The sequence below is a fragment of the Prionailurus viverrinus genome, chromosome E1 (genome assembly GCF_022837055.1).
Source record: "Prionailurus viverrinus isolate Anna chromosome E1, UM_Priviv_1.0, whole genome shotgun sequence".
Lineage (NCBI taxonomy): Eukaryota > Metazoa > Chordata > Mammalia > Carnivora > Felidae > Prionailurus > Prionailurus viverrinus.
The window spans coordinates 37,917,276-37,943,431 of NC_062574.1; the positions used below are offsets into that span (position 1 = coordinate 37,917,276).

Consider the following 26,156-nt stretch of genomic DNA (forward strand, 5'->3'; position numbering starts at 1 on the left):
ATTTGATGCTTTGGAGAAAAGAGTATTTTTAGAGAGGAAGCTCTTCTCAGAAAGTATCTTGAAACAAACTACTGATGTGTTGCACAGCATGGATAAACTCAGAAACATTAAGCAAAAGAAGTAGATACAAAAGACTATGAACTGAATTGAACATGTATGAATTAATAGGATTCCATTTATGTGAAATATCCAAAAGAGGTAAATCTACAGAGACAGAGTAGATTCATAGTTGCCTGGGGCTACAGGTGGGAAGAGGGAGTGACTGTAAATGGGCACAAGAGCTTTTTGAAACAATGGAAATGTTTTAAAATTGAATTATGATGATGATTGCACAACTTTGTAACTTTACTAAAAATTATTGAATTGTACACTAAGGAAAAGAAAAAGTACCTAGATGGTTTGAATTAATTTTACGACCCCATACTATCCAATTAGATTGTTTTCATTCAGGTATTTTTTTTTTAATTTAGCCTGTTTCTAAACTAAAGACATATTTTATATGATTCCCTTTTTCTGTGTCTGTGTCCCAGCTTTCCATCCTGCTGAAGAACCAAGATGATCTTGATAAAGCAATTGACATATTAGACAGAAGCTCAAGCATGAAAAGCCTTAGGATATTGCTGCTGTCCCAAGACAGAAACCATGTAAGTAGCCCCTCTGATGACCTGGCGGCTGGACAGAGGGCAAAACTTGCTGTTCTTTAAGAGTTCACCTGGTTTCCTTGACAGAATTTTGTATTCCTCAGCTGCTGCTAAAGCAAGCAAGCAAGCACATACATGGAGCCCAGCACAGCCCACTGTGCCAGTGGCCAGATAGCAGTTTGCATGTGATTTCACTGTGAAGTCAAGTCACCTGTGTTAAAGTTGAAGCTAAAGGTTACTTGGCTTGTGGCATGGGAGGAAGGAAAACATTTATGATTAAAGAGAAAATTCTTTTTCTCTATATTTATGTTATTTCCATTTGATTTGGACCCTAACAAGAGAGATTTGATGAGGGTGAAGGTGCTTAGCGAAGGCTGCTAGGGATTTGAGACTATCCTGTAGACCTACTCTTACAACCCCTCAGCAACCGTGCCTGTCTCTTGAGATACATGTAGGAAACAAGCTTTTCCTTCTTTTCAATGGGAGAAAGGCCATGGAGTGGAGGGCCTCTTGTAACTTACCAGCCACTCCCTTACCAAATGGCAGGCGATCTGCAGAGACCGTCAGAAGTGAAGGATTATCCCTTGTTAACTTCTGTAAAAGGTCCCTGGGGGCCTACATTTCACAAGAATGATTGCAATCTGTGTGTCTTCTAATCACTGATTTCTGTGCCAGTTTTCTTGAGATGCATGTTCCTAAAGGTTTCTTGGCACTCTTTCCCTTCCCTTTGCTCGAAGACAGCCAGCTGTGACATACCTTCATGAACACACCATACCAGGACAGAGTTTAGGTGGAATGGTGCTCATGCTGACCACTTATTTTTAAAAAGATGCATTGATATTGGGCTGTCCTACTGATTAGGGGGGAGCGCAAGAGAATGCAGTTAGGAGGCCTTAGGAGGGGGAAGGGCAGAGAGAGAGGGAAAGAGAGAATCCCAAGCAGGCTCCACATTCAGCAAAGAGCCCAACATGGGGCTCAGTCTCACAACTGAGATCATGACCTGAGTCAAAATGGAGAGTTGGATGCTTAGCCAAATGAGCCACCCAGGTGCCCCAAGAAGACATTTTCTAATATTACCGAAGTGTCCTTGTGATTGAGGATGGTCTTCTCTGTCTTTTTTCTGGCTTTGTGCTGGAAAGTATTCTGAAATGAAATATATCCTTTATTATTTTATTTTTCTGTTCAAGTTACTCACCTCCTCTTTATAGGCTTTATTTCTTTCATAGGATCCTATCATAGGATCTAAATTTAGCCTAGCACCCAGGGCTTATCACTATCTACCCTTGCTTTCAACTCCCCAGTCTCATCTTTCCACATTCTTCAGCATACTCTCCCCTTTCTACAGTTCTTACTTTTTGCTCTTTCCCAGACCGTGGCTATTTTTAGTATCTGGCTTGATTTACCTGCTACAGTTTGGTCAGTGTTTTTGCCTGAGCTATCTTGATTACTTTCTGTTCTTTTAGTCATTGGATATAACTTGTATACTTGTTTATAAGTTGCTTACTAATTCCCCTCTAGTTGTTGCATATTTGTGCATGTTATCCCAAAAGATTATTAAGGTCCTTGAGAACAGGAGCTGTGACTTACTGTTTTGGAACCCTTCCCCACCCATCCTTTTAAGAAAACACAGTGAATGCTTCTTGATTATTAGCAGAAGTCAAGCAGAAATCATATTCAGCAAATCTTCTATATGGAAGAAGCTAGAATCGGGGTTTGGTTTAATGATGTGATTGCTTGACTGAGAGCTAGCACACTTGATCATGATCCCTCCATTCCCATGATGAGAAGGTATAGACAGCTTGATCCTTACATCTACTTTCCCATCCATTAAGGAGTGTACATGGCTGCAGAGACTGACACAACACTGTGAGCTGCCTGAAAGACGACCATCTGAGCTCTGATACCCAAGGCATTGCATTGCATTGCATTAGATGTTGCATAAAATAAATGCCACATTGATGCCTCTCTTTCTTTCTTCTTTCTTTCTTTCTTTCTTTCTTTCTTTCTTTCTTTCTTTCTTTCTTTATTTCTTTCCTTCCTTCCTTCCTTCCTTCCTTCCTTCCTTCTTTTTATGGAACACTTCATGAATTTGCATGTCATCCTTATACATGCTAATTTTTGTATTATTCCAGTTTTAGTATTTGTGCTGCCAGAGCAAGCACTGATGCCTCCCCTTCTAAGGACCTATATTTTAAAAAATTACTATAAAGTCAGTATAACTTTTTTATAAAGTTTAAAAAAGAGAGAACTATCCTATGTAATCCTATCAGTATGACACATTGATTGGTATTTACATGTGCCCCTGTAGTTTTTGAGCATATGTGTACATACTTCAAATGTTGTCATGGTAGTCATATAATTTTCTCAATTATTTTTTCACTTAATATTGTCACGCACATTTTTCTATGTCAATATGCAATCTTCATAATTATAATTTATAAGCGTTCATAATTCCCTTGAGTGGATATACTATAATAACCATTTTTGTTACTGTCAAGTCATTTAAGCGCTTTATTTTATTTTATTTTTTTTTGCATTTATAAAGATTTACATTTAAGACTAGCAGTAGTAATGGTGGTTGTAAAACCTTTCTTTGGGAACTTCCTCAGCTAGACCTCAGACTTCTTAATAAACACAAGTATCATGATCCAGATTTGCTATGTGCTCAGGAATCCCACCTCCAGAACAGTGCTTCTCTAAGCATCTATGATGCAATGTCAGTTTTGTTCTGATTTCTAGTCTGTCATGCATCAGTTCCTTTTAAAGCACAAAAACTGAAAAATGAAATGGAAAAGGAAACCAGTGACATACAAAATACAAGACCACAGTTTTTATTATTAGATTCAATAGACAGAAAGTCAGTCTGCCAAATTGCTGTAAAAGTCTGTACAGAGTTATTCTCCGTTTCTGTATTTACCTCGTTGAGGACTGTTATACCACGGCTTGTGGCCTGGTGCCAGCCTACAGATCATACTTTGGTATGCTGCTCCAGGATACCATAGCACCCTGCCTACCTCATCTCTTGCTGGCAACTCTCAGCCACTTCGTTTCTCTACTGAGTTTATTTTCTTTTTAGCAAGCGATTGCCTCATCCACCTATTGTTATCACTTATACCTTTACTTCCCTTCTTATTCCTGTTTCTAAATGTGTGGTCTCAATAAATAAATAAATAAATAAATAAATAAATAAATAAATAAATAAATAAATGTGTGGTCTCTTCTCTCTGAATTCCTTTTCTGCTGATCCTTCTATGACAACTTCTAATCTTTCCTCTGCCTTTACCCCTCACCAAGGTGTATATCATACCCCTCCCACCTCACCTGTCCAAGGCCATGTCTTAGGCTTCAATATTGATCTTACCTGAGAACTCCTGGATTTTGGTCATCACGGAGTCTGAAGAGCCTCTCTCTAACCTTACTTTCTCCTGCCCTTTTAAGAAACTTCATCATCTCCTTCATTAGTTCTTGGCACATTAGGCCTGTGCCTGGAACCATCACCTCTTAGATTATTGCTATTACAGACTTCTCTAAACATGTGTGCATCTGTTAGTTTATCTTTCCTCTCTTGATCTTATAACTTCCTAGACCCAGCTTTTCTACTCTCTTAAAGTAATCTCAAGCTTAACATTCTTTTTTTTTTATAAGGTTTTTTATAATTTTTATTTTTTATTTTTTTTGAGAGAGAAAGAGAGCAAGCAAGTAAGCATGGGGCGGGGGGGCGGGGGGAAGAGAGGGAGGGAGGGAGAATCCTAAGCAGGTTCCATGCCCAGCACAGAGCCCAACACAGGGATCAATCTCACGAACATGAGATCATGACCTGAGCTGATAGCAAGAGTTGGACACTTAACCGACTAAGCCACTTCAAGCTTAATGTTCTTTTGTCACTTATATCCGAATATGATAAAAACTAAATACCCAGCCACCTTAAACTGAATATGGCATTTTATTTTATTACCTCAGATTCTCCCTGACAAAAGTAAACTTCTAATCTTCTCTTCCAAATGTTGCCCAGTTCCCAAATATCCCATCAATGAGTTTGATGCTATCTTGTCTGCTATTTAAGTTCAAAATATCAAGGACAATGTAAAGAGTAATCCATTCTTTTTTGTCTTACTAAAATAATGGGGCAAGTGCAAGAAGACAGGATCAAAGTTGTTGAGTGGCATAGCTTCAGTCTGGTCCCTGTTTAAACATGGAAAGACCTTACGTGTGTAAGTGCTTTTGTCTCTCATTGATTCTTGCAATTTTGAGGGGTCCAGGGCAGGTATCTGTTCTTGCCAGTCTAAACCTGGGGAGACTGAGACAGAGTGACTTGCCTGAGGTGAAGCAGTAAATGGTGACAGAGCTGGTCTAGAATCCAGATGTTCTGTGTAGTTCAGTACCTGTCAGTTACCATCCAGGATGGGGATCTTAGAATTATTGTAGTCCTTGGGAAACCTCCTCCAGGTTCCTCCACAGTTTGTTAGAAACAGAACAGAAAATATAACATTGCCCATGGGGAGAAGTTGTGAGATGTTATGTCACTCTCTTCCCCACAGCTCAGAGGGCAACTGAACTAGAATAGGTCTAAGGGAAGATGAAATTTTCAAGGGGTTGAAAATTCACTTTTATATATGAATAGCTTAAAAAGCCTGGAACTCTTTAGTCTGGAAAGGCAGCCTAAGCATATACGTAATCAGCTACGAAGCACTGAAGAGTAGGGATAATGAAAACACAGATTTAGTCACCTTGTCCTGGTTTGGATGAACCCCTTAAATATTGGGGGGAATATTTGGTGCAAAGTCTCTTGTTGCCACCCTTGAGGCAGAGGCCTGGTGAGATCCAGGTGCCGTTTCTCACTTGATGCTCCTGCGAACCAAACTGACACAACCACACACACACACCCCTTCCCCCTGCATAGTTGAGCCTACTTGTTCACTTTGTCTCATACCACCAGATCTCTTAGCAAGGTAATTTGTGAATCCACTTTTGTGACCTTCTTTTCTGCTGATTTTCTAGCTTCCAGTCACTGCAATCTTTATGAAATTGGTTCCCTGGTAATTTTTCATGTCATTTGTATCAGCCAGACACACTGCTACCTGCAGAGTCCTTCAGTGAGGCACGGGGTAGGCAAATGCCACCTTCTGTTTGCTGTCTTTAGAACGTTCTGCTGGCCACCCACTCTATACCCGTGGGCTCTGCTTTCACTCCACTGCTGTCCCCTTTTGGTTTTCCTAGTCCCACCTTCCTCCTTCCTCTCTTTCCCACTTCTCTGTCTTGTTCAAGGTTCCCTGAATCCTTGCATGAACCTCATTTTTGTTTACAATGCCATTGCCTTTTATCCCCTTAAATCAGGGTTTTCAAAATTGACTGAATATTACACACACTTGGGGAGATTTAAAAAATACCAACCCTTTGGCCCCAGCCCCAGAGATCCTGTTGTAGTTGGTGTGAGGTGTGTGTGGCCCCACAGGCAGCTCTTTAAGTGGGTGGCTAGGATTGGGAACCGTGACCTTAAATTGAAGTGTCACTCTCCTCCTAAGACCTCCTGCTCAAAGTGTGACCCATGGATCAGCAGCATTAGCATGCCTGGAAGCTTGTTAGAAATGCAGATTCTCGGGGCACCTGGCTGGCTCAGTCGGTGGAGTGTGTGACTCTTGATCCCAAGCCCGATATTGGGTGTAGAGATTACTTAAAAATAAAATCTTTAAAAAAAAAAAAGAAAAAGAAATGCAGATTCTCTACTCCATCCCAGACCTACTGAGTCAGAATCTCTGTTTTAACAAGGTTCCAGTTGGATTTGTGCACATTAAGGTGTGAAAAGCCTGCTTTGAAACCTTCATATGTTTTCCAACCTGTTGCCACAACTGCAACCTTTCCTTCTGTAGGTCTGTGCTTTTGCTGGCCGTGGAACCTACTTTCTCATTTCAGCTTTTAGAATTTAGAATTGAGAGTTTAGAGTATATGTTCTTTGATACATTTCAAATTCACGCCACCAAGATTTCTGGAGTAGGCCCTGTGTGTAAGTAGGTGTCCTCGGTGGGGGGGCTCATCACGTGGCTCTTCTCTTTCTGACTGCAGGGCTGTGGCCTTCCCTTGCCCTTCACTGGCCTGCTTCCCCAGTATGTGGCTTTGACTGTTTTTTCCTTTCTGACTCTCAGCAGAGAGCTATTGCACATCGGAGGCTTCTGCAAGAACATTCACTTCCCCTTGGTTCTGACTTCCCGTTAGAGCAAGACAGTTTGTGAAGACAGCCCTGCATGTGATAAAGTCTGGTGTGGGGAGACCAGAGGAGGCTGCTTGGCAGCTGAATTACCCCTGAAAGCGGGAAGCCTTTTTCCTGGAGGACAGGATATAGTTTGTTTAGGTCAGACTTTTTTTTCTTACGCGAGGTAGAAGAGCTCGAGAAGCAACTAGAAATTTGACCCAAGTTCTTTAGAGTCCTGACCTCCCATCCCCACTCTCTGGAGTGCTCTGCATGTTTGTGACTGCATCCTGACGCCACTTGCTCACCACTGAGCTTCAGTTTTTAACTTTCTCAGTGCAAGGGCCCCCTTTGTTGCTTTGATTTTTTTTCTAGGGCTCACTGGTGGCTTGACTGGGACAGTGCCAGAGCAAGGGTGCATGTGGTAATGTTGATGATCCCATTCTGTTCTGAGATCCTTGACCTCTGGCAGAATGGTACCTTTGATAGCCTTTCCCAGATGAACACAATCCTGAGATGGTTTTCATGGAAAGCCTGGTTATGTTAATCAACTGAGACTTTGCCTTAATTTTGAGGGAGTGATTATGATTGGGGCAGAAGCAGCACATCAAGCTACTTTGAGAAATACATGTTTATCACCCAGATTTCTGTTGCGCAGGGAGGTTGCCATCATTCTCTATTCTGACCCCCCACTCAGCAGGTGATCTCGCTGCCGAAATAATTTCCTGCTATTTTTCCCAAGCTCTCTGGAGAATTTTATGAGGGAGTGTTTACAACTGTCTTTTCTGTTTGGCATATTATTATAGGAAAACTTGTTATTCCTCCATGCCTAGGTCATCACTCTTTAAACTGGGGCAGTGGGTCTCAGTGCTCAGATAACACTGAAGCTGTAAAACTACTGTGAGGAAATAGTGATTTGCCAAGACATATTGAGGAGTGAGATTTGGGGGAAGACTGGGTAGCTCGTGTATTGAAAGCATGAAGGCAGCTAAGAACATGAGTCTTAGGGAAGGGGAGGAGGCCTTTCTTGGCCTGCCTGCCTAAAGATAGCTCAGCTTTTTTCCTCTTATCTTGCAGACCAGTCCCTCTCCCCATTCTGGGGTGTCCAGGCAGGTGCGGATCAAAGCTTCCCAGTCTGCAGGAGATATAAATACCATCTACCAGCCCCCCGAGCCCAGAAGCAGGCACCTCTCTGTCAGTGAGTATTTCACCCCTTTTTTCCCTGTCATCTAATTTATCTGCCCATGTTTTTAAAAAATCAAATATTTATTAATTAAAAAACCATCATTTGTAGATTACTACCCTGTGCAAAATATTGTGCCTTTATTTGGGGGGAATGGGTAGAGAAATGACTGGAATAGTGTCCCAACCCTCAAGGAGCTTATAGTGTAACAACATGATGGCATGACCAAGTTCCTTTTGAATATGTCTGAAAAAGTGATCTCCTCAAACATCTGCTTGAAGACCTCCAACGACAGTCTACCCTCATTTTTTGTAACGTTTATTTATATTACTTTTGAGAGACAGAGCATGAGTGGGGGGGGGGGGCAGAGAGAGAGGGAAACACAGAATCCAAAGTGGGCTCCAGGCTGTGAGCTGCCAACAGAGAGTGCAACGTGGGGCTGAAACCCACGAACCATGAGATCATGACCTGAGCTGAAGTCAGATGCTTAACTGACTGAGCCACCCAGGCTCCCAGTCCACTCTCATTTTTGACCATCATTTTGCCAAAGAACTGGGGACTTGTCAGGTTAGGAGTCAGGTCCAAGTTTGAGTTTTGACCTTAGACCTCTTGCTTATGATTCCTGAAGAGTCCTTATGCTCTGAGGAAGATGTTGACCAATGAAACTCTTAGAAAATCAAACTAAGTTGTCCGGAAAGGACAGCAGACTGTTGACAGAGTATATATGATTGGCTAACTAGGAAGAAAGCTATGTAGCTGCTCCCAGGCCTCCCCAGAAAGGAAATCTAAGTCAGGTCTGTGCCTTATGCCAGATAATCCAATATTGTACTGGATCCCATTTCCCAAGTCTGAGGAGAAGGCCACATCCTGAATTGTGGCATCTGTATCAAGAGGGAAACCAGGCCTTCAAACATTTGTGGTGAGGTTACTGCTGCTGCTAGGAAGGCAAGTTCTCTTCGTAAGGTAGAATTGCATCAAATTAAACTGTTCTCTGAAGATCTTGAGCTGAGCTTGGGGAGTTCTGAACATCATTCCTGCTGCTGAGCCTGTCTGTGAGTGATAAGCAGGAAGAATGTGTTACTAAGGCACTGACTTTGCCTTACTGAGTAATTTCAGGAACCTGAGCAAACACTGGTAGTAAGTGTTGCCCAGCTGAAGGTCCACATATGAGTTCCATATTTCTCTAACATTGTAAATAACTGGTGGCTATGTTTTTAATAAGCTGGTTGAGGAGAAAGAGCCAGAACCCCAGCAAGGAGACACTGTCCAGAACATCTCTAGTCCTGGTATCCAGGTGCCCTGACTCTGCCAGAATGGCTTCTGTTCCAGAACCCTCAGAGAGACTGAGGGGCTGGAGGAGGGCAGTATTGTTCATTTGTACAGTAAGCAGTGAGGATCGACATGGGGCAGTGATTGGACCATTGGGCCTCCTGGTCCTAAGCAAGAGCCCATGATTTGTGTGTAGAGGCAGGGCCTAAATGCTAGGCATTGTTGTGAAGAGCCATGTATAGAATTTCCTTATCTGAGAATGCTGAGGAATAGGATTTTTATGAAGTAGTTCCTTTGTATCTAGAGATTGGGCAGTACAGCCTCCCAGCATGTATAGATCCTGGGTTCCTTCATTCAGCAAGCATGATATACCAGCCGTTGGGCTGAGATGAGGGCTACAGTGGACACATGTACAATGAGGCTACAGTGGAGGGCAGGGTGGGGTGGGAGCACAGAGCAGGCAATAACTGACTCTGCCCAGGCTTTGGAGAAGGTCTTCCACAGAAGAGGAAACACCAGAGCTGACATATGAAGATTTGTTTAGCATAGAGATATTCAAGGCACAGGAAGGGGTACCTGCCAGACATAATTGAAAAAGAAGGTGTTGGGTTCCAAGAACCCCAGATGGTGTGGAGTGTGGCTCAGAGATCATGGGGGACTTCTATAGGCAAGGATGAGGGGAGAGGGCTTTTTGACTGTTAGCCTGTGGAAATCTCACTTGTGCTTCAGACTGGCTGATGTATTTGGAGGAGAATAAAGGAAGGTGAGAAAGGATGCCTGGGCCACTTCCTAAGGAGACTTTAATGCCCTTGGGCTTATTGGTAGGCAGTGGGAAGCCACTGAAAATGTTGCTCCCTTATGCCCATCTCTGTTACAGTGTTTGTCACATTATCTCCGTATCAAATGACATTTTTATTCATTCATTTATTCACTTCAGGTTTAATTGTCAAAATATCAGCTATGTGCCAGAAACATGGGAAGGCAAAATGACCTGGCTTCTGCCCCTTATGTCTCTTGTAGATGCATAAGACAATTTGTCTTTGGGAAGACAAATACTTACTTAATCATGATGAGATTAATGTATGACTTACAGGCTGTGGCTGAAAGGTGTGTGGTGCTATAAGCATGTATAACAGAGGGATGTGCCCTGACTTGGGGGGCCAGAAAAGCCGTAGCCTATGATCCAGAGCATGAATGTGGGAATTTTGCAAAGGGAAACAGGGAAGAAAGTCTGAGGCAGGGGGAGCTATACGTGTGGAGGCCTGCTGGCTGGGGGAATATGGTGTGACTGAGAAACAGAAAGAAGCCCTGAGGCTGGAGAGCTGAGAACAATGGGGAGGAACCATCTAAGGCCAGGGAGGGAGGCAGAGCCTTATGGTCCATGGTCCTATGATTAAAGATTTTGATCTTTAATGTTGAAAGCAGTGAAAATCCACTTTCTTGTTTTTAAAGTGAATAGAAATGGGTAATGTGACATATTCCAATTTGTGTTTTGAAAAGATTGCTCTAGCTACATTGTGGAGAACAGATTGCAGGGGAGCAAGAACAGATCAAAGAGAAACCATGTTGTGCTGTTTCGAAGGGGCACATGCACCCCAATGTTTATAGCAGTGCTATCGACAATAGCCAAAGTATGGAAAGAGCCCAAATGTCCATTGACAGATGAATGGATAAAGAAGATGTAGTATATATATACAATGGAATATTACTCGACAATCAAAAAGAATGAAATCTTGCCATTTGCAACTATGTGGATGGAACTTGAGGGTATCATGCTCAGTGAAATTAGAGAAAGACAAATATCATATGACTTCACTCGTATGAGGAATTTAAGAGACAAAACAGATGAACATAAGGGAAGGGAAGCAAAAATAATATAAAAACAGGGAGTGAGACAAAACATAAGAGACTCTTAAATATAGAGAACAAGCAGAGGGTTGCTGGAGGGATTGTGGGGGGGATGGGCTAAATGGGTAAGAGGCATTAAGGAATCTACTGAAATCATTGTACTATATGCCAACTAACTCGGAGGTAAATTAGAATGAATGGATGGAAGGAGGGAGGGAGGGAAGAAAGAAGAGAAACCATGTTAGGCTAAAGCAGTTTGGTCCAGAGGAAGAAGACAGAAACTTGGATTAGGCTGGTGACAGTATTGGAGAGAAGGCACAGGTGTATTTGAGACATTTAGAAGGTAAAAACAACAGAACACAGCATTGTGGTGGTTCTCAAAGTGTGGTCTAGGGTGGGGACTCAGTGCAGGGGGTCCCTGAGATCCCTTCAGGGGGTCTGCGGTTTGCCTTTTTACTGATACTCTCATGAATATACATTGGAGTTTTCCAGAGGTTACATGCGTGAGTTGATGTCATTGCTCTGATGGCTAATAGAATGTGTGCTTGTGTATTAACGTGTTTTCAAAAAAAAGTTGTTTTTTAAAGTTTATTTATTTATTTACTTATTTATTTTGAGAGAGAAAGCACGAGTGGGGGAGGAGCAGAGAGAGAGGAGAGAAAGAGAGAATCCCAAACAAGCTGTATATTGTCAGCACAGAGCCCAGCTTGGGGCCTGATCTCTCACGAACTGTGAGATCATGACCTGAGCTGAAATCAAGAGCCAGATGCTCGACTACTGAGCCACCCAGGCGCCCTGTGTGTTTGCAAAATTTTTGAGCTTTAATATCTAATACAGTGAATATCAATTGATAAAACCCTCTTAATAAAAGCTATTTGATGTCCTTGGTTTTTAAAGTGTAAAAGTGTTCTAAGACCAAAGATTTCAGAACTACCGTGATACTATATTGATTTTGCAGGGGTTGAATGAGCAGGAGATGAGTTACTGGTTTATGGATCTGGATGAATGGCACTGCCTTTCACCAAAACAGAAACGGTTGACGAGAGCCTGGTTTCGCATGCTGAGAAGAGGCAGACCTGATGTTTTAGAGGTTGAATTAGAGGTGCCTTTGAGAGAGCTAAGAGGAGATAGCAAATGAACAGTTAGATATACAGGTCTCTAGAGGAGAAAAGCAGGACTAGAAAAAAAAAATTAGAAATTGTCCAGCTGAAGCCATGTGCCCAGGTGAGGGGCCCTAAGGAGAGACTGCAGAGTAAGAAGAAGCCTAGGACTGAGCCTTAGGAATCCAGACACTTCATGGCCAATTAGGGGAAGATGAACCTGCAAAGGACACAGCAAAGGAGTGACCAGAGAAACAGGAGGGGGTAGAGGGAGGCCTTACATGGTACCAGCCAGGTTGGAAAGGGCAGACCAAGGGCAACTTGTCGTTTGGTCCACAAATGTCTGAGTGCTTGCTGTGTTGGTGCAGCGTAAGGCTGTTTGGAAGTGGAAGGAAACAGGAAGACGAAAGAGTCAGGGTTTAAGCATTGGGCAGTAGAAGAAGTGCTTGGAGTAGAAATGGGGTCAAGAAGCCTTAGCCATTCAGCCCCCAACCAGCAGGAGCAAGTGGGGTTTGCCTCCTCCCTCCACCAATATGAAGGAACCTGTATTTAGTGAGAGACAGTAACATGCACATCATTCAGCCCCCACCGCACCGTGTTCAGTGATGGGGAAGTGCAAGTCCAATTTTAGATCACGCTATTTGTTTGAAGTTTTTCCTTATATTGAATTGAAAATCTGCCTTCTCTCACATTACCCAGTGACTCTGGTACTGCTCTCTTGAGCAACACAGATGTACAGATAACATCTTTCATCTGACAATTTTTCAACTATTTGAAACCATTTATCATGTTTACTTTTTGTTCTTTCCATTGTAATATACATACCTTGAATTTTAATTTTTTCAAGCCAATTAGTCTATTAAACTAGTTCATGCTAAAAACTAAAAACAAGCAACAAACAAACAAAAACAACTAGGTGATGAGTTAACCCAAAAGAAAGATCCCTGTGGGGAGATCTTCAGACAAGGCAGATGGAGTTTCCCTATGTGACGATGCCCTTCCTCCTATCTTGCCTGTAGAAATTTTACCCACCTTTGAAGCCAAGCTCGAGCACCATTTTTTCCCATATACATTGGGTGGTGCCCTTAAGCCATGTAGCCAAGCCCTGCCACCTTCTGACTCATGTTCCGTCTAGTGTGTCTTGTTAAGTGCCTTTGCCTCTGTTCCCGCTCCATCTTATTCCTTGTCTTGCTACTGCAATCCCACAGTTAGGCAAACCAGATTGCAACCCCTAAGGAATGGGTAGTGGGGGAGCAAAGGCAATCAGTTCTTTCAAGGAGCTTGGTGGTGAAAGAAAATCAGAGATGGGTTAGTGGTTTATAGGAGAGGTAGACTGTAAGCTAGAGATCTGAGCATGCTCACCAGGAAGGGAGGCGCAAAGTCAGGTGAAAAGAGTGCTGAGGGTGGTGCCAAAGGAACCGTGGGGAAGCCGACTCCTGTGGCAGATGAAGCGAGGAGTGCAGGTAGAGCGTGCAGAATGCTTTGGCCAGGGGAAGGAGAGAAGGAAAAGTTCAGGCAGAGGAGGAAAGAAGTGTTGAAAGGATGAGGTGACTGGAGGGAGCCATGGCAGCAGTGGGGTAGAGAGCTGTGCACAGTGCAGACCTCCTGTGCCCCCTGTCCTGGTGCAGTCGGAAGGGCGGGGCCTGGGATCACACAAGTCAGCTCCCTTCACTTCCACAGGGCTCTTCTCCTTGCCAGAAATTCTTCTGTGATGCTAGATGAGACCAGAAACTGTTTAGTAGTGGTGACAACTTCAGAATAAAATGGGAATTTTGAAAGTTGAAACACATTAGGATGTCCTCCGGGTCTCATGGGATGAAATGTTCTGCACAGCCTGGTCCAGTGTGAGCACACTAAGAAATACTGGTTAAGATTTCCCACTGAAGAAGAAAAAAAGATTCAATTCCTCCCCCAATCTCATCTGCCCAGCAAGAGACAGCAGAGTTTAGAGAAAATAGTTGATGTCCAAAACAGCTATCTCTTTGTACTTGGAATGACCTGCACATTAACACTGACCCCAAACCCTAGAACTCCCTGCAGAGGCAACTTCCTGACTGCATCAGCTTCCTGACAGGAATCTCCTATGAGAACGGGTAGAATCTGAGAGCCAGTCTTTCAGCTTTGGGTGAGAGTTTTGCTCGGACTCTGCACTATGGGTTAAGGACCTAGCAGAGAGCTGGCATGGCCCGGGAGGAGCACAGACGGCCAGCAGCTTAAAGCCCTGGCTTTCTCCTTATGTGTAGAGCACCATCATGCAAAGCAGTGGGCCACTCTGGACACAGGCCTACTACTCTGCTTTGTTGCTTCAGCTGTTGCTGCTGGGGCCCCTTGGCACAAATGGCCTCATGAGAATAGAACAAGATTGGGCTGGAATGCCAGGGAAGGGCATCCCAGAGAGCCTGCTGTCCCTGCCATGCCTGCTTTCCAAGGCCTGAGTTGAGTGGTCTTGCTTGCATAGTGCTGTGATTTGTGCTGTCTAGCTCACTGCTGTCTCTGCTGGTAAATGTGGGCGCATCAGTGAGTCTTGCAGTCCAGTGTCCTGTCCTTTTCAGGTCCCTGTCTTACTTGGTCTCGACTGCTGTTGTAGCCCCCGATTTCTGAATTGAAGATAAAAACAAAACTGAAAATGCTCTGGAGCAGTTCTGCCAACTCCTGGTTTTTCCATTTGCTTCCTCTGATAGCCATTGGTTTGGGGAGACTTCCCTTTCCTGCCCCAAGCTGTGGGCCTGTGCACAATAGCCCCTGGCCCATTGCCCATCAGATAATAAGGCTGGCTCTCTGCAGGCAGCAATGTGTATTGGAAAAAGTGAAAGTCTCTGGCTGGAAATAAAAGCTCAGAAAACCTTTGCTATTTTCCCCCAGCCCCTCCTGGGTCTGTAGTGCTGGCCTTGTGAGCCAGTCCCATCCTACCTGGAAAACCAGGGGAGAGTTCAGTGGTAGCTGGTGAAGAAGAGAATGGATGTTGCATTCTTGGATATTCTATCCCAGGGAGGCTTCACCTAGACACTCCATGTAACAGACTGGGGCAGTTCATCCTGTCTGGGGATAGTTTAGATCCCTGTCTGGGGATTTCATCAATAAGTGGGTTTTTCTTTTTCTCTCATCAGTCCCTTACAAGAGACATTTTTTGTTCATTCTAGGTCAGATGTGTAATACCTTTTTACCCCAGCACGTATTGCTCAGGGTTCAGGTGCACAGAGTAGAATCCACTCTAACTAGTTTCAGGAAGAATAGATTTAGTGCACATCTTGGCTTACAGGGTGGAGAGAGAGAGAAACAGACACCACAGAGCTACTCCCTCTTCTGTAATCTGGAAGCTACCAGATTCAGAAGCACAGTGCCCCTCTGCTCTGCTTCACACCACATACATAGAGGATGCCTGCGTCTGTGTCTTGACATCGGAAAAACTGGAGACCAGGTGTGGGGCCTCTGGTAACACTGCAGCAGGAAAACCGCGGCTCCGATGACTGTGTCCAGGAGTGGTAGGAATAGCAGGAAGCCATCTCAATCTCACACAAGTGCATCTGATTGGCTGGACCCCAGGGGGTCTTAGATGTAATAGCTTTTAGCTGATTAACTTCGAAAGTGCAGGAAGGCATACCTGAAGCGTGGAATGGATCTTGAGTCTAACCCATTTTATCGGCCACATACAGTGAAGGAAACGAATGGAATTCTGCTGAGCTCCTACCTTGTACCAGCCTCTGCAACAGACATTTGGTCCGACCTGGTCCTGTGTCTGCTCCTCTCAAGGGCACATCCTGGCCTCTGTTGTAAAAGATCTTGTTTCTGTGCTCTAGGCTCCCAGAACCCCGGACGAAGCTCACCTCCCCCTGGCTATGTGCCTGAGCGGCAGCAGCGCATTGCCCGGCAGGGGTCCTATACCAGCATCAACAGCGAGGGGGAGTTCATCCCAGAGACCAGTGAGCAGTGTGTGAGTATGGGGTCCGGGATATGCCTTGGAGTGTGTCAGACCAAGGCTATGAAGGGGCTTCTCAGTGGTCGCTAAGAGCGACTAAGAGCACTCTGAGCTCTTAGAAATCACCTTCGGTTCCTTGCCATTTGGCTCTCTCACAATATGGCAGCTTCTTCAAGGCCAGAAGGAGAATCTCTTGCTCCAGTTTGTGGATCATAAAATGTAACATGAAGATGGAGTCATCAAATGTAACATAATCACAGGAATGAACATGCCACCCTCTTTGCCATAGTCTGTTGACTAGAAGCAAGTTACAAGTTCTCCCCTTATTTAAGGGAAGGGGTTTATACAAGGCTGTGACTCATTGTGGGGGTCACTCTAGGGTACGTCCTCCAGAACAGCTTACCCATTTCAATGGCTAACTTTTTAACTAGTGGCTCGCTTGTTGAAAATGACATTTTAGCTTAGTGAATTCAGCGAGAGCGAGATCTCTGGCTTCGTTCTGAAGTCTTGTCACAGAGCTTTGCTTTGATTGCGTAAGAGAAGGATCTGCACTTATAAATGTTTAGGAGTTGGTCTGGGAAAGGGGGATTTCTTAAGAGTAAAGTGTCCAGTAGAAGGACCAGCACCATCACATGAGGGATTTTACAAAAAAACTGATCCTTGTAACTTTTCTTTCCCCTAAAACTGATTCTTACAACTTTTCTTTCCCCATGATAGCTAATCTCTGAAAGCGTTATCCAAACTATACAGGCTGTGAGAAGCCCTTTACACTGCTTCTTCGCTCTTCTGTTAACTCTTGCTTTCCAGATAAAATTATGTTTATGGAGTGTTTTTAGATAAGGATTCCCTTCTTAGGTATTTTACTGACTATTCTTTTCTGTTTTCTTTAACCAGAGCACTTCTGGACATTGGCTGTGTTAGAGGTGACTTGGGTGTAAAATCTCAGATTGCAAATGAGTTTATTGCCTTTGGTCTTGATCCCTCCCCGTGGCCCTATATTCTGGTCCTTTTACTTCTTTGTTTTACCTGGCTAGCCCTAGAAGGTGTGGGAGTATTAGACTCCTAGAGAGGACAGACTTTTAGAAAGAGGCCAAAGAAGGAATGCATAGGTCCTTCCCTGGTGCCCCGGCCTCTTTAGCTAAAGTGAATTGTTCCTGGTAACGGACCATTCAAGATAAATCCACTTAACGGAGACCAAAACATGTATGTAGTGAAAGAATATTCAATTGGGCCTTTCTGGAAAAGTGAAACTAAGATAAGTTTATTTTGTTGTTTCTTTAATCAGATTAAGGGGATAGTTGCATCTATTTGCTAATTTTTTAAATGAACAAAAGCATGATTCAGGTAAAATTTTTTGGCTTAATTTTTATATCAAAAATTTTGCTAACACAATGTAACTTCCTTGACTTCCTCTTTGATTTCTTCAGCATTGTCATAAAGATTGTCCTTTTTGGGGGCTCCAGGGCATCTCAGTAAGTTAAACGTCCAACTTTGGCTCAGGTCATGATCTCACGGTTTGTGAGTTGGAGCCCTGCATTGAGCTCTTTGCTGTCAGTACAGAGCCCACCTCAGATCCTCTGTGTCCCTCTCTCTGTGCCCCTCCCCTCCTTGCTCTCTCTCTCAAAAATAAATAAACATTTTTTTTTAATGTTTATTATTTTTTTTTAACTTTTTTTTTCAACGTTTATTTATTTTTGGGACAGAGAGAGACAGAGCATGAACGGGGGAGGGGCAGAGAGAGAGGGAGACACAGAATCGGAAACAGGCTCCAGGCTCCGAGCCATCAGCCCAGAGCCCGACGCGGGGCTCGAACTCACGGACCGCAAGATCGTGACCTGGCTGAAGTCGGACGCTTAACCGACTGCGCCACCCAGGCGCCCCTTAATGTTTATTTTTGAGAAAGAGAGACAGAGTGAATGAGGCAGGAGCAGAGAGTGAAGGAGACACAGAATCCGAAGCAGGCTGCAGGCTCTGAGGTGTCAGCACAGAGCCCAACGCGGGACTCGAACCCACGAACCGTGAGATCATGACCTGAGCTGAAGCTGGACACTCAACCAACTGAGCCACCCAGGCGCCCCTCAAAAATAAGTAAACATTAAAAAAAATTATCCTTTTTTACAGAAGACTTCGCAGGATTCAGTGAATTTTCCAAAGGCCCCTTTTGAACCTTTGGTATTCCTGCTTCATCATACCTGCCATGTTATTGTACTTGCACATTCTTCTTCTGTTAACTGGTCTCTCTTTGAAATTATGGGCAAGATGGACCCTAGCATTAAATAGGAAGAGATAATTTGAGTTGGAAACTAATTTTATGAAAGTTGTTAGTGAATTTTCATAAGTCTCATTTCTGCTTCTCTATGTAATTTTTAACTTTGTCTCTCAGATAATGAATACGCTGATAGGGAATACCCCCTTAGGCTTAATGAAGGGAGTTTAGTTGGAGAAAAAACTAATCTGAAGGCTTTTTATTACTGCATTCGACCAAGGGCCAGAGAAACACTTTAACTTACATAGTAGGTACTTATTGCTTGTATATGAGAACCAGGAACTAGGAAATTTTTCATCTGTATCAGCTGTACAATAACTAGTTTCATGACTTTGAACAATTCTCCTAACCTTCTAGACCTGCAGTGATTTGTCTGTGAAATGAGGACAATACTTGTCTTTATAAATTTTAAATTATGGAGTGTAAACAGAAGCATTACAGTCCCACCCAGATGCACTGGAAGCCTCTGCAGGGTAGTACCAGCTCCATCGCCAGGCTCCCAATGTTCACGAGCCAACAAAATGCCAACAGGAGAAGTAGCATCTCTGCTTTGCTCTCCTGGCAGAGCTCCTTGGGATGCTGGCCAGGCACTTTTCTCACTCCTGGAAACTTGCCTTTCAAACTATGGGGGAGAATGATACCTTCCTAATTATTCTTCCCGCTGCACAGGCAGAGAAAGGGCACTTTCATATTTTGACAAAAAGCACCATTTGCTGGACTTGGCTGGGCCGTAAAGCCCTGAGTCACCTGGCTGGGATTGGGTTTTATTGTATGACTTGCCTTGCAGATGTTGGATCCTCTGAGCAGTGCTGAAAATTCCTTGTCAGGAAGCTGCCAATCCTTGGACAGGTCAGCCGACAGGTACGGGACTGTGGCTGCTCTGGGGGTTAGTGCGTAGGCATTTTTGGGACTGGTGGGCTGAGAAAATAGAGTTAGCTAGTATGTCTCTGATCTAGACACTGGTCTGCAGACCCATGGTTAAAGCATCATACTTCTGGGAAAGAAATCTCTTTCTGGGATTCCTAGCCATCTCCTTAATTTTTCAAATACCGTGAAGAATGTTATGTTTGTATAGTTTGATGAATGTAATAGAAGCTCATGATAGCAATTCACATGTATTAAATGCTTGCTCTGTTATTCTGAGTGCTTGACATGTTCTGAGGTTCTGTATAATATACACGCTGCTCTTGTGCTCTTGGCCTCATTGCTGTGATCTGGCCTGACAAGCAGTGAAGTTCAATGTTTTGGGGACAAAATTGAATTGTTACCTGTGGGTTTACCTTATTTTTTTTCCTCCAAGTGTTTCTGGCGGAATAAGACACTGGGCTATAAAAAACAGAAAACAAAATGTCCAGACTGCCTAGCTTACCATGCTGCTTGGTGTGGAATTTTGTTCACACACTTGGAGAGGGAACAAGTGCTATCTTTTACATACCAAATGGTTCTGTGGAGCTGATTCACCCATCGGCAGGGGTATGTTTAGAGTTGGCTTTAGCACTTATCCAGCCAGCCTCTCACCTTGACCTTGTTATTTCCAATAGCACATTTGATCATGTCTGGCTGGGCTTAGGGCTGTGGTCAGAGGCTTTGGAGCAGGTTTGAGATGTTTTGTTTTTTTTTTTTCCCTGTGTGTAACTGATTAATTGTTCATATGGGTACTGACCTTGTGACTATGGCCAGATCTGTATTATGTCTTTCCTAACAGATCTGAAAACTGATGAGCAGTGTCATAGAATTCAGTCATAGTTACTTGCTAGTATCCAGCTCATAGCCTTGTCAGGGGCTTGCTCTTCAGCCAGAGTAGCAAGAAGGCCCAGGCAAAAGTGGCAAAAGTGCCAGGAGTTACTTCCACAAACTGTAGGCTCTGCCAGGACAGGGACCAACTCTGGCTTTGGGTTATCTCCTAAGCTTTGTGGCTGAGCAGGGGTGGGGAGTCGGGTGGGCAGTGGGACAAGACTACAGAAAATCTAGTAGTTGTGAAGTAGGGGGCGGCCCCTGTGTCATTGCCTTGACCGTTTCTGACCTGTGGCTCTCTCAAAAGGCACTTACATGTAAGAGAGAAGACCCTTCAGGTGAATGCTAGGAAAGATAGCTAAATGTACCCACTTGGTTCTTGGGTTTTTCCTCTGCCCCTTCAATACTTTGTTTTCTTTCGCTTGGGAGTGAAACCCAGTGACCTGGACTTACTCCCTTGAGGCCCAGCCTAAAGCATAGGGCTTTCCTCTCCTCCTCTTTATGGGATCTGGAGCCATATAGAGCCCAGCTCCACCAAGTAGAAGTCCAATAGCTTGGGACAAGTCCCTTAACCTCTCTATTCCTCAGTTTCTCCATCTCTAAAATGGGATGGTGGTGATTAGTCTGAAAGGAAGATGCTTGGTATTGTTGCTATTTTTATTATTGCCCTGGACAAGGGAGTTTTTTCAACTCTTCCCCTGTTACTAAGGTGGGAGGAATGGGCAAGAAGGGAAAGTGTTGTGCTGCCAAGGTGGAATTTGGGAGGCCTGGAGGGGTTTATTATTCAAGGTTCTGTCAGATTTGGGCCTCAGACTAGTAAAGAGAAAGTGGTAGAAGGCTGAACTCAGAAGAGGGCCGTTTCTCTCAAACTCTGCTTCCTTCCCAAACTGTGAGAACAAGACTCCACACCAAACAGCTAAGCAGTTTGGATATCTTATTTTCTGGGTTTTCTATCCCATGTAATGATGCGGGAGGGAGTTAGAAAAGGGAGTCCATCTGGATATCTTGCCTTCTGCCCTAGTGGGCAGCCTTTTGAAGTACACTGAGCCGATGTCCACGTCGTGATTTCGTTTTGTTTTTTCCAGCCCATCCTTCCGGAAATCGAGGATGTCCCGAGCCCAGAGCTTCCCCGACAACAGACAGGAGTTCTCTGGTGAGTTCCCCAGAGTCTGGATGAGTACTACAGGGCTTCCGGGTGGGGCTGCAGGCATTCTACTCTTGCTAGCTGAGTTGGGAAGCCAGGACTGTACTTTAGTTCTCCTCGGGCCTGCTGTCCTGAGGTCTCAGGTGACATAGGGGCTTAAATGGCTTACTCACATTGATCTACCCAGAAACCAGCGATTCCTCTATCTTATTCAGAGCGGGAAACTCAGCTGTATGACAAAGGGGTCAAAGGTGGAACCTACCCCCGGCGCTACCACGTATCTGTGCACCACAAGGACTACAATGAGGGTGAGTGCACCTCCACCCTGCCCCCTGCTGGCTCTCTCAGAACGGACTCAGGTAGAGCTTTGCCACACAAAAGCACTGCCAGGGGCTGGGCCTAGGCACCCCAGACCCCATGTTTCTTTCCTTTATTCCTGAGAAAGTGTGCCCAGACTTGAGGCACTAGAGACTGAGGGGAGATGGGGGAAAGGACGGCATTTAGAAACCAAGATGCTGGCACTGGGAACACCGTCCTTTGTCTGAGCGTGCTCCATGACACCAGCTCTCCAGCGCCCTCTTCTGCCCCATGGCAGCAGACAGAATGGAGCTTCCACAAAGGTTTGATTTGGGATTACCATGCCAGGAAAGACAGACTTCAGCAGTGGATTGGCCTTGTGAGTGATGTGGCACCCGAGGGCCAGCCCCGTGCCTTCCCTTTGGCCAGGGCTTCCTGAGCCATCTGTGGCTGCCTTCTAATTCCTGCTTTTGTCCTGATTCTCAGGGTGCTTGTGACATGAACCATTCTGGCTTGAGTTAGGTGAAAGGGCAAATGGTGAGGGTGAATGATGTGACGTGCACAATTAGCCTGGTGGGCAGGGGTCTGACTTGCTCTTCTCTGGCCCCTGCACTCCTTCAGGCAGAAGAACATTTCCCCGAATACGGCGTCATCAAGGCAACCTCTTTACACTGGTGCCATCCAGCCGTTCCCTGAGCACAAATGGCGAGAACATGGGTTTGGCAGTGCAGTACCTGGACCCCAGAGGGCGCCTGCGGAGCGCGGACAGCGAGAATGCCCTCTCTGTGCAGGAGAGGAACGTGCCTACCAAGTGTGAGGAGTGGGCCCTGGCTAGGAGGAGACTGCCCAGGGGGTGCTCAGACAAGCTGCAGGGCAGGAGACCGGTGGTCCACCGGGCTCGTTCAGCTCAGCAGCAAGCTGCTCTGGCCCATCCTCACCACACTGAAAGAGCCTGTGGGTCAGCAGCAGATCCCTCAGTCCACTGCTGTGCAACAAGCCACTTCCCCTCTCTGGTCTCTAGTTTGACCATGTTTAACCAGAAGAGCAGTGTTCTCCGTCCTTGCCGTATTAAGATATTTAGGGGGACGCCTGGGTAGCTCAGTCAGTTAAGCGTCTGACTCTTGGTTTCAGCTCAGGTCATTATCTCACAGTTCATGAATTCGAGCCCTGCATCAGGCTCTGTGCTGATGGTGCGGAGCCTGCTTGGAATTGATTCTCTCTTTCCCTCTCTCTCTGCCCCCCTAAATAAAATAAATAAACTTAAAAAAATATTTAGGGACTTAGGAAATAAAGGTATTTGATCAATGCAGAGGAGCATTTAACCATGACGTTAGCTAATCATCTGCTTCTCAGGACTTGGGCCTAATGGTCCAACTGATTGGGGCACTGGGCCTGCTCCAGGTGGGTGGGGATGCTGGGCTGAGAACTAGAGGGGGTCTTGAGCCAGAGGTGCCATCACAAAGCCTCTGGAAACCAAGGCAACATCTCAGTAAATAATGTGCCCGAGCTAATGCTCTTTCCTTCCATTCTCCTGTAGCTCCTAGTGCCCCCATCAATTGGCGCCGTGGGAAGCTCCTGGGCCAGGGTGCCTTCGGCAGGGTCTATTTGTGCTATGATGTGGACACAGGACGTGAACTTGCTTCCAAACAGGTCCAATTTGACCCAGACAGCCCTGAGACAAGCAAGGTACTGCCTTCCGCATGGTCTGGCTTACAGTCCCCCACCCCCTCCCCAATAAAAATGCCTGTCTTGTTGCATAAACTAATTGCTCGAGATGCTGCAGGATCTTTCCCCCATTATTCTCCTTCCCAAGTTCCCTTGCTTTCCACTCTGGCCATGGCTATGGGGCAAAGGGACTGTGGTCCAAAGAGCATCAAACCCTACCGGGGAGGGATTAGGTATGAGGAACTAATTTGATGCCAAAGTACCAAACCACCCAAACCGAGAGGCAGTGGCCAGTCCTGGCCACCCTCACCAGATGCACAGTCTCTCTCAGCCCTCAGTCCAGGAAGGAGCTTATCTTTGGAGTTCAACTGTGATTGTGGCCTGTACTCCAGTCTGAGTGGACAAATAGAGCAGTTACCGTAACTAAGCACCACAGCCCATTCTCCCACCCCACTGCCTGCCCTCTTCCAGCATGGGAATGCTACCGTCCCATGGGCTACCCAGCGTTGTGTCCAAGGGCCAAACAGTTGGGAGAGACTCCCTTGCTCCAGCTGAAGTTCCCGAGGCAGACAGACCCCTCTAAAGTCACTTACTAGGGAAGTTGAGCTGATCCCACATGGGCAGAGCCAGGACCCTGGAAGCCAAGGTGACCACTGAGCCCCTCCCACAGGAGGTGAGTGCCCTGGAGTGTGAGATCCAGCTGCTGAAGAATCTGCAGCACGAGCGCATAGTTCAGTACTATGGCTGCCTGCGGGACCGCGCCGAGAAGACTCTGACCATCTTCATGGAGTACATGCCAGGGGTATGTGCTCCTTGGTGCATGTGGGACACACACAAAGGAGGGCCAGACTTGGGCCGTGGGCTCCGGGGGAGGGGCCCCTTGGACATGCTTCTGATCACTTGAGACACCGGAGGCTCAGGGAAGAAGGTGAGGTGATACTCAAAAGTCAGGGGGGGTCCTCCATCTGGCCACAATGACGGTGTGAGATGTGAAGTGTCCCAGGTCACCCTGACCCGAAGCTTACAGGGTGATTGCACCGTCCAGTAAGTACTGCCTGTAGCTGGTGCAGAGGGCCTTCCCTTCTGGATGCGGGTCACACGTTGCTTGATGAAAGGGCTGCCTCATGAGCCTGGTGCGTTGCTCATGGTGGGTGGCTAAATCGCTCCTGCTACAATGCTGGGGGCTGGAAATAGCCTTGCCCCTTCCTACCCCTTCCTGAGCTGACTCCCTCTGACTCCTGTGGCTGTAGGGCTCAGTGAAAGACCAATTGAAGGCCTACGGAGCTCTGACAGAGAGTGTGACTCGCAAGTATACCCGGCAGATCCTGGAGGGCATGTCCTACCTGCATAGCAACATGATCGTTCACCGAGACATCAAGGGTGAGCAGGCACAAGCTGTGGGGTCCCCAAGACCTGACCACTTAAGAATTCTGGATTTTCTGAAAAGTGGGACCTTAATTGCTTCTTGGGGGGATTGGTGCAGATTGGTTGAGCACTTTGGGAAAATACTTGTTGGGTGTTGTGCAGTTGTTGGCCCTGGTGATGATCATTTCATGCCGTAGGGCTGAGCCAATAGCGTGTTTCTATTCATGTCCAATTCATGGTAGAGTCCATCCTCTTCAGCAGCCCTGTGACCTGGGAAGGCGGGGGGAAAGGGTGGATGGTAGAAAATGCCCAGAGGGTGGCAGCCTCTGTTCTTTCATGCCTTAGGAGCCAACATCCTCCGAGACTCTGCTGGGAACGTGAAGCTGGGGGACTTTGGGGCCAGCAAGCGCCTGCAGACCATCTGCATGTCGGGCACAGGCATGCGCTCGGTCACGGGCACACCCTACTGGATGAGCCCTGAGGTGATCAGCGGTGAGGGCTACGGAAGAAAGGCAGATGTGTGGTGAGTGCCGGGGACGTGCTGGGATGGCATATCTGTGTCTGGTCTGTAGTGACTCCAACCTAGAAATGAGCTCGTTTGAAATGTTTCAGTGTGGTGGGAGGAAGAGGAGGCTCCCCTCCTGGCAGCTGAGCCATATGCAGGGAAGTGGGTGCCTGCAGCAGCCCATAGGGCAAATGTGTTGCATTTTAACCCCAGATAGCACCGGTTTGTTATTGCTGGGAACTTAGGCCACAGAAAACATCCCTAAAGGAAGTAGCACCCATCCTGAAGGCCTGGGTCAGTCTCTAAATATTAGCAAGCTTCTTCCTTTCCTAGCATTCAGATGGCTTGCATTTGCTCGCCCTAACTTTATGTCCATCCTCTGAAAGGGCCTGGAGGTCGTGAGAGCATCTCTTCCCCTCACAATGTCATTGTGGTAGGCTGAGTATGGTTCCCTGAAGGTGCCCACGTACTGACCCCATAACCTGTAAATGTCTCCTTACGTGGCAGAGGGCCTTTGCAGATAGGATTAATTTAAGACTTTTGTGATGGAGAGATTATCCTGGATTATCCAGGTGGGCTCAGAATAATTGCAAAGGTCCTTACAAAAGAGAGGCAGCAGGCCAGAGTGGGTAGCAAGTGATGTGACAGTGGAAGCAAGAAGCTGGAAGGGGACATGAACCAAAGAGTGCTGGCAGCCTCTCCAGGCAGAGCCTCGGAAAGGAGCCATCCCTGCTGACATGTTCACCTTAGCCCATGGAGACTAGTTCTACTAGACTTCTGGTCTCCAGAATAAATTTGTGTTCTTATGCCACCGGGCTCATAGTAATTTGTTACAGCAGCAGTAGGAGACTAATACGGTTATCTCAGAGCTCTTTCTGTCCATGCCTAAGGGATCTCTTCCCCAATCTCAAGACCCCCCTGCATGGGTATTGGTTGATGAAGCCCATGTAGATGAGGCCAGCAGTGCTTTGAGGCCTCTTCTGGCTTTGAGGACTCTCTACAGAGATGTCAACCCTCAGCTTGGCCCATCCTGCCTCAG

General features: G+C 45.7%; 1 protein-coding gene across 1 annotated transcript in view; it reads left to right on the forward strand.

Moving 5' to 3' along the window:
- The window catches only part of MAP3K3 (mitogen-activated protein kinase kinase kinase 3), a 60,814-nt gene that overhangs the window by 31,777 nt on the left and 2,881 nt on the right, over window positions 1–26,156 (forward strand). The window contains exons 5-15 of the mRNA XM_047833421.1: window positions 531–644; window positions 7,903–8,023; window positions 16,023–16,156; window positions 19,195–19,268; window positions 21,227–21,294; window positions 21,501–21,593; window positions 22,204–22,395; window positions 23,120–23,268; window positions 23,918–24,049; window positions 24,498–24,627; window positions 24,958–25,135. Coding sequence (XP_047689377.1) covers window positions 531–644; window positions 7,903–8,023; window positions 16,023–16,156; window positions 19,195–19,268; window positions 21,227–21,294; window positions 21,501–21,593; window positions 22,204–22,395; window positions 23,120–23,268; window positions 23,918–24,049; window positions 24,498–24,627; window positions 24,958–25,135 — 1,385 coding nt within the window. The remainder of the gene's footprint in view (window positions 1–530; window positions 645–7,902; window positions 8,024–16,022; window positions 16,157–19,194; window positions 19,269–21,226; window positions 21,295–21,500; window positions 21,594–22,203; window positions 22,396–23,119; window positions 23,269–23,917; window positions 24,050–24,497; window positions 24,628–24,957; window positions 25,136–26,156) is intronic.